General features: G+C 57.7%; 1 protein-coding gene across 1 annotated transcript in view; it reads right to left on the reverse strand.

Moving 5' to 3' along the window:
- Positions 1-364: 364 nt before the first annotated feature.
- SLC2A10 (solute carrier family 2 member 10) overlaps positions 365-8,288 on the reverse strand; it is a 15,148-nt gene continuing 7,224 nt past the window's right edge. Inside the window, exons 2-5 of the mRNA XM_040446863.1 lie at positions 6,506-7,789; positions 5,928-6,050; positions 3,950-4,085; positions 365-1,710 (exon numbers count right to left, since the gene is read on the reverse strand). Of these exons, the coding sequence (XP_040302797.1) occupies positions 1,632-1,710; positions 3,950-4,085; positions 5,928-6,050; positions 6,506-7,789 (1,622 nt within the window). The 3' untranslated portion in view covers positions 365-1,631. The remainder of the gene's footprint in view (positions 1,711-3,949; positions 4,086-5,927; positions 6,051-6,505; positions 7,790-8,288) is intronic.

Consider the following 8,288-nt stretch of genomic DNA (forward strand, 5'->3'; position numbering starts at 1 on the left):
GGCTTTGTTCCACAACCAGCTGGCAAGAGTCCTGAAAACTTAATGACGGGCTCTCACGAGCTAGGCTGAGGGGCCTCCCGCACACCACTGGGTGCAAGAGAAGCATCTAGAACAAGAGGAGAGAAGCCAAGAGTCCAGAGTCCAGAGACCACGGAGCAGGCACAGATGACCAAGGTCGTCCCACGTCAGCGCCCTGGGTCTGCGTTAGCTTTTCATTTGCCTCAGCATCCAGGAACTCATCTTTTTTGTTTTTTAATTTTTTAAGTTATTATTTTTGAGAGAGAGAGAGAGCATGCGTGTGAGCAGAGAAGGGGCAGAGAGAGAGGGGGACAGAGGATCCGAAGTGGGCTCTGTGCTGACAGCAGAGAGCCCGATGCGGGGCTTGAACTCACGAACCATGAGATCATGACCTGAGCTGAAGCCGGACGCTTAACCGACTGAGTCACCCAGGCGCCCCAGAACTCACTCTTGCCAGGCCCTTCCTCTGGTGACCTCTGGCCCGAGTTCCTTGCTTAATCTCTGTCTCACCCCTCAGGGTTGACCCTTAACAGTGTCTCAAAGGTGGGGGCCTCGGTAACTGAGGGTGAACAGAACCCCCCCCCCCGGCCCTGACTAGCTGGATGGGACCAGCTGAAGACCCTCCTGCAGTCAGACAGGGGTTAAATACACCCCCGGGGGCCCAATCATCCCCATTCTGTAGATGTGGAAACTGAGGCTAGAGGGAGTTGTTACCCAAGGCGACAGAGACAACACCAGCATCCAGGCTTGCCAGCCTCCAAACCCATCTCCTTTCCGCAGAGCTGTCCTGCACCATCCTGGAAACAGCTCCCAGGGCTTGCTTCACACACCATGTCAGCTCTTGGATTCTAGTGCATACGATTCTGGAATTCTATTTACCATTCCCCTAATTAAAACTCACATCCCCTAAAGAGATGGCCGGCAGCTTGAGAGCAGGGCTCACGCTGAACCTGTGTTGAATTAGCAGCATTTAGAATTCCAGCTCATTGGCATCGGATGTGATCTTAAAGAACTCCTTGGTCCAGGTCCCCCATGGTACATATCGGGGAAACTGAGGCCCACGGTCATGTCGCGATGACACCAGGGAAGCGGGACTAGAACTCAAGCAGCCTGTCACCCAGTCTGAGCTGCTGGTGACTGTGGGGTCACACAGATCGTGACCTGAGCTGGCTCCCCTCTCACCGAAAAGTCCCAGCCGGATGGAAAAAGAGAGCTGAGAGTATAGTGTATCCTCATCTGGATTTGGGGGTGATGCCAGAAGAGACTTCCTTCCAGGACCGGTTCCTTAGAGGTTCTCTGAGAAAGCCCAAGGAGCAAAGGAGACTCCATGAGATGTTGTCAATATAGGTCCTGCAGGGACGTGCAGAGACAATGGGGAAACCGAGGCAAGAAGGCACATCGTCAGGGGCCCTCAGAGCCTGAGATTCAAAACGAAGACTTCTAGGTTCTCAAATTTTCTCCTCTTTCACCCGGGGCCAAACAGACCTCTTCTAAAGCATGGGTGACTCCTACAGGACCACCTAAAACTTGTGCCCCAGGGGCCAGGCAAGCAGGAAGCTGGAGACTGTCTGCTAAAGCCATGGTTCCAGCACCTTCCCAGGCAGACGGATTCCTCAGGAGGCGGCAGCGACCTCGATGCGGGTGTATGGGATGCCAGCAGAGCTCTGCCGGGGGCCAAAGCTCAGGGCGAACCTGTCAAGGAGAGTCGCAGGGCGGAGGTGGGGGGGGGGGGACAGTGAGTGTCCCCGTCTGTCTCTGACGTCAGGGCTTGATATCTGAACTCTAGGGACTAACTAAAGTGAGGACTGCCAGACCCTGTCCAAGCCCCTCACTTTGACCTGTCTCCTCCTGAGGTCATGGCAGACCCAGCTTCCTTTCCCCACAGGCTGGTGGCCCGGCCTCCGCCGTGTGACCCCAAGTTACCAGCCTGCACTCCCCTCCCTCAGCTGCAATTACGTCCTGCTTTAGCCCAAAGCCGGCTTCCACCTGCCTTTCTGCCTCCTTAGCTCCTCATCCCAGAGGAGGCGGCTGGAATCTTCTCCCAGGAAAGCCCGTATGGAAGAGATTCCAGTGGCTCCTGCTATCAGATTAAAGCCTGTTTCGTGTGTGTGTGTGTGTGTGTGTGTGAGATCTTTTTTTTTTAATGTTTATTTATTTTTGAGAGAGAAAGAGAGCGTGAGTGGGGAGAGGCAGAGAGGGAGGCAGAGGATCCGAAGTGGGCTTTGCGCTGACAGATGTGGGGCTGGAACTCACCAACCACGAGATCGTGACCTGAGCCGAAGTTGGACACTCAACCGACTGAGCCCCCCCCAGGCGCCCCTAAAGCCCCTGTTTCTCAGCCTCCCCTGCAGGTGGGTGTCGCCAGGTTCTGTACAAAGGATGTGGGTGGAAGTGACAGGTGCATCTTTCCAACTGCGTCCCCCTCTGGCCCTCCCCTCTGCCGGGACTGTGGCGGCTCACCGTCCCGGGCTGTGTGGGAAAGGTAATACGGAAGAGAAGGTGGAAAGAGCAGAGAGAAGGAGCCTGGGACCCCGGATGACCTCTCGGAGCACAGCTGCCTCCCCAGCCGTGTTCCGAGCAGCCAGATCCGTTTCCTAACCGACAGGGTTGGGCTGCTGAGGGGTCATCCAGAAAACAGGGGGTGTTCCGCTTGCAGAGAACAGTCAGGGGCGGGGAGGAGCAGGTTGGAGGCCGTTACACTGGACTAGTTCTGCGTCCCTTCGGGGACCAGGTCGGGTGGGACTTGGCAGGCCGGGCAGCCGCGGGAGGCGAGTTCTAACTCACTATCAGAATGACTTATTTTTAAAAAATCGTTTAGGGCCTCCCAGGAATAGAACGGGCAGTCAGGTGCTGGGGACTCCTTTTACTACAAGAAGTAACCAGGGACATTTGCCAAAGGCATGTAGGATTACAGGTCCCTTCTGATGCCCCTATTCCTCTCTTCGATTATTTGAATGGCCCAAGGCCCCACGAGGCTGAGATTCTCCACTCCTCGCTACGATCTAAAGACCTGCCATGATCAAGCTCCTACCAACTTGGATGGTCTGATCTTCTACCCCTCCTGCCACCCTCCCTCCCTCTGTTCCAGCCACCCTGGTTTCCTCGTTGTTCCTTGCATATGCCAGATACGCTCCCAACCTCAGGGCCTTTGCACTTGCTGTTGTCTTTGCCTGGAATGCTCCTCCCCCTCATCTTTACATGGCTGTCTCCTTCTCCCGAACTTAAATCGCACCTCCTCAAGGAGGCCTCCCCTCTCTGACCACCTACTCTAATTTGGCCACAACGCCTTGCCCCTCTGTCCCGCTCTCTGTGAATCAGGCCTTCTCAACAGATTTCACTGTTTCCTTTTCTTCCAGCTACATATCACTCCCCAAAATGCTCTTGCTGATGCCTTGATGGGCTTGTTTATTTTCTGTCCCTAATCTCAGCCTCCTTTCTGCTTGTTTATTTAAGTCCCTACTCTCAGCGGCTCACTGGCTGTTTCCGAAGGCCCAGACACTGCCTGGCACAGAGTAGGGGCTTAATAAACACCCACTGAACTGAGTAGATTAAGCCCACAATTCTCTGTGTGTGACTTTAAAAGGCCACCGTTATAAAATTTTCCTCTACGCTTCTCTGATTCTAAGATGCTGCGACATTAGCATTTTACTATTCTAAGCTCATGTGATCCCATAACGGCATGGTTTTAAAATTCCCATGAGCCGGGCCTTAACGTCACATGAAATTCTGCTGTAGGTAGAGATCAACAACTCAAGGGAAACAGCTCCTGTATGAGGCCAAGACAAAACTGACTGCATCCAGGCACTAAGAGGGTCAGGAAGAGGAGAAAAACGCTCTCTTGCACACAGAAAGTGTGAGGACTAAATCCTGAACTGATTTGCTCAGGATCTGATGTGACTCTTTCCCAAGGCCCAGCCCCGTCCCCTCTCACCGTCTCCTCTGGAACAGCTGGTCTATCTCTGCCAGTGACTGGCCTTTGGTTTCGGGGACAAATACGTAGATGAAGCCCAGGCCGAGGACAGCGGTCAGCCCGTAGAGCAGGAAGGTCCAGGACAAGCCGATAGTGCCTGGGAACAGGAGGGCGGGAGTGTGGGCAGGGGCCCAGCCCAAGCCGGGGAAAGGAAACAATGAGGGAAAGGCTTTGTTGAGGCAGAAACACAAATTATGTTCCAGAGCCATTACCATTCTCACCTCAGAGGCCATGACCTCTGAGCAACCTCCCTGACCAGCTTGGCCTCCATTTAATCCGCAAGCCAGCAAGGAGAGAGCTGGCCTGGGAGTCAGGAGGGCTCGGGGCCAGTTGTCTCCCTACCTGCTGGCCTTGGGAAGGACGCGTTGGCCCATATGTGAAATGGGGGTGGTCAGGGTATGACACAATTCTCATCGCCCCCTCCCTCCCCTCCCCCACCTCCCCATCCTCCCTCCCTTCCTTCCTTCCTTCCTTCCTTCCTTCCTTCCTTCCTTCCTCTCTCCTCCCCCTTTCTCTCTCAGTTATTCCACATAAAGGGGATGCTCGAAGGCTGAGGCAATAGGAAGCAGCCTGGCTTCCCTGAGACTGGGGGTGGGAGACCGACACCGTGGGCAGATCCTTCTATCAGCCTTTCCCACAGGCCCCAGGGGTGGCTGTGCCTTTGAGGAGGAAATGCTTGGCTGTAGAAAATGGGAAAATACCTGAGCCCTAAGAACTGTGCCTTGGGGCTCACAGTGAAGGAGTCCTTCCCACTTCGGCCCCCGTGACCAGCGGTCTTGGGCCAGGAGCATCTCAGCAACTCGGAGGTCCTTTCTGGGTGTTCTCGGCCCAGAACCCCCCCCCCCCCCCCCCGCCCAACCCTACCATGGCTCAGACTGGCTTCGAATGCCAGGTAGGAAGAGATAGTTGTCATCCCAACTAGATAGAAGATAGAAGAAGCTGACAGGTGGGCATGAGCCCGTTTGAGCCGGTTTAGAATAAAAAAGCTCACAACTCCTATACGCCCTGGCCTCAGACACATTCTCACTAGTGTGGGTGTAGACTGGCACCCGATCGAGCCTGGAGACTTTTACGTTCTGCACCAAGTCCGATTTAGAGAATAGTTGTCTTGCCACAAGTAGGGACTTTTCAAAAACTCCCCTGCTTTAACGGTAAGGGCCTTTGGGCTACGGTGAAGAGAATGGGCTTGTTGGGAGGCGGGTACCAGAGCCCCACACTCGGGTCTCCAGACCCCCCCATCCCCCCGCCGGGGGCTCGTTCCCTCCCCTCCCACACCAGTCAGACGGCTTCCAGATGCAAGACTGGACATTTCAGCCCCTCCCTCCTTCAGTCCCAACTCCCAACTGCCATTCAGGCCGGGCTACTCACTGATGGGGCCTGGAATGGAGTAGAAGCTTCAAAGGTCGTGTCTTCTCTCGTCGTGGTTGCCTTGTCTCCTCCCCCCTTCGCACTAGCCCTCCTTTGCGGAGCCGCCCTTCCAACCTCTGTCCAGGCGGTTGGGTGAAGCGGTCGGTCCCCCACCCACCCTGACTCCAGGGGGTGGTATACACCCCAGGACGGGCATCAGAATCTTACAGCCCTCCAGGCAGGGATGGGCATCCCAGGACTTGGGTCAGAACACCGGGAAAGAAACGCTCTCCTTCCGCGGGGGTGCCCAGCCACGACATCCGCAGGTGGCTGTCTCGGCCACCACGAGGCCGGGCCGCCTGGGAAGGAAGCCCAGCGTGCGGCAGGCAGAGCAGAAAGAGAGTGGAAGCTGGTGACAGCTTTGTGGCAGCCCGTGGGTCAGCCTCCCGCTCTCCGCGACTTAAGACAAAAATCCTCCCTTTGGTTCATAAACTGGTTTGCACTGGGTGTTTTGGCGCTTGCACCCCCACAGAAGCCCTGGCTTCCCGGATCTAGAGGGGACGGGACCTCGGAATTAGGTCACAGGACTCACCGATGAGGTCGAGGAAGGAGAGGCTGACGAGGAGGTTGCTGGCCCAGTTGAAGCTGTTACAGAAGGCGAAGGCTCTGCCCCGGATCTCCGCGGGGTAGATCTCGCTGAGGACGAGCCAGGTTACTAGGACAGGAGAGCAGGGCAGACTGGTGGGTTGCGGCGGGGACCGGGGCCTGGCACCCCCCGGTCCAGCGGGCAGCCCCCAACCACAGAGTGTCAGGCCCCCGACACCCACTCCGCCCGCTGCCTCCCTCCCACTGGGGTAAGAACTCCTTCTGAGTAAACCCCGAGTGAGCTATCCAGGGGCAACATTCAGGTCTTCTGAGGCTTGAAGCTTCAATAATTTGGGGGCCTTTGTAAGGAAAAAAGAAAAAAAAAAAACCAACTAGGAACAGGAAATTAGGCCCCGCCCTCCGAAGGAGTGCCCACCAAGGGGCACGGCCAGTGGAAGCTTCACTGGCCTCACGCTCAAGCCACCTCTGGTGTCCTTCTGAGACCCTGACTGACGCGGTCCCCAACCTTTCCCGCTGGGTGGGGTAGAAGGCCGCAGAGTCACCTGCGAGAGAACCCTCACCTACCTGGTCCAAATCCAAAGGAGAAGGCGCTCACAAAGACCATCAAACAGACCAGCGCGGCCCAGTGCAGGAGGACGCGCTCTGGGGCAGAAGGGGGTGCCGGGGAGGCGGGGCTTAAGGCCAGCAGGGCCGGGGGGGCCGTGGGGTCCCCAGCTCCGGGAGGAGGCTGGATCGTCTCAGAGGTCGACAAGGCCGGCTTCCCTTGGTTCTCACTCGTTGTCGGCGGTGGAGGGGGAGCCATGGCCCTCGGCAGGCCGGAGTCCCCAGGGAGGCCTGACAGCCTGGTGGCATTGGGCACGGCCAGGCAGCTTGGGCCGGAGGCCATGGGCACGGCAAAGCTGACAAGGCCTATGCCGCTGACCGACAGGGCCATGAGGGCACAGCCGGCCAGTAACAGGGCCCTGCGGCCCGCTCGGTCCACCAGCCCCATGGCAGTCAGGGTCGCCAGCACCTTCACGGCCCCGAGTCCCACAGAGGCCAGCACCGCGGAGGAGCCTCCCCGGAAGCCCACCGCCTGGAAGATGGTGGAGGCGTAGGACAGCACATTGGGCTGCCCCGTCAGCTGCTGGAAAATCACCAGCCCCAAGCCCACGGCGGTCCGGCCTCGCATGTTCTCCCGCGCCCTGAAGAGGTCCAGGAGGGAGGATCTTGGCCTCGCCAGGCCCAGCTTGGAGGTCCCACCTCCCTGGAGAGGAACGAGGTCCTTGGGCGCTGGAGTCTCGGCGGTGCCAGCAGGGAGATAAAGGAGGCTGAGGGACTGTAGGAGGGCAGGTGCAGCGGCCCAGCTGAACATATGCCTCCATCCCCAGGGGGCGCCAGCCAGGGCGTAGTTGAGTGCGTAGGAGAGCAGGATGCCCGCGGTGACGCCTGCCTCGTAGAGGGACACCAGCACGCCCCGCTGCCGCGGCCCCACCAGCTCTGACACATAAATACAGCAGGCCATGGAGGAGAGAGAGATGGCAAATCCAGCGGCCAAGCGCCCCAGGACCAGCCAGGCCAGGGAGCCGGCCAGGCCTAGGCTCAGGCTGCCCGCCAAAAGCACCAAGTTGCTCCCGAGGATGGCTCGTTTCCTGCCATACTGGTCGATGAGGACGCCGCCCACCAGGGAGGCGAGGAGAGCCCCCAGGAGCAGGCTGCCCACCAGGAGCTCCTGCTCCGAGCAGGACAGCCCGAAGTCCAGCTGCAGTGGCAGCAGGGCACCCGATATGACTGCCAGCTCATAGCCGAAGGTCAGGCCACCCAGCAGAGACACAGAGGCACACAGGGGCAGGAGCAGTTGGGGACGGCCTGGAAAACAAAAGTGACAGGAGCAGAGTTCAGGACGGCTCCTTGCCAGAGCATCCGTCCGTCCAGCTTTCCCTCCATCTGTCAACCCCTCCATCGGTCCATCCAGCTACCCCATCAGTTACCCGTCCGTCCATCCGCCCACCCATTCATTCATTCATCCACCCATCCCCTCCCCCCTTCACCCGCCCACCCCTCCACTCATCTACCGTCTTTCTCCTATCTGTCCATTTACTGTTCCTTCCGTCCACCCGCCAATCCGTTCATCCCTCCGTCCACTCCATCTACATTCACCCGTCGAGTTATTAATCAATCTATCCACCCATCCCTTCACCATCCACTCCTCCATCCGTCCGTCTGCTCCCTCTACCACATATTCATCCGTCCATTCCCTTCCTGTAGCCCTTAATTCACCATCCACTTATTTACTGATGCACCTGTCCACAGACACAACCATTCATCCCCCATCTTTGTTTTCCATCCCTTCTGTACCCGTTCACAC

Source organism: Herpailurus yagouaroundi, unplaced genomic scaffold (genome assembly GCF_014898765.1).
Source record: "Herpailurus yagouaroundi ecotype Mexico unplaced genomic scaffold, PumYag 196, whole genome shotgun sequence".
Classification (NCBI taxonomy): domain Eukaryota; kingdom Metazoa; phylum Chordata; class Mammalia; order Carnivora; family Felidae; genus Herpailurus; species Herpailurus yagouaroundi.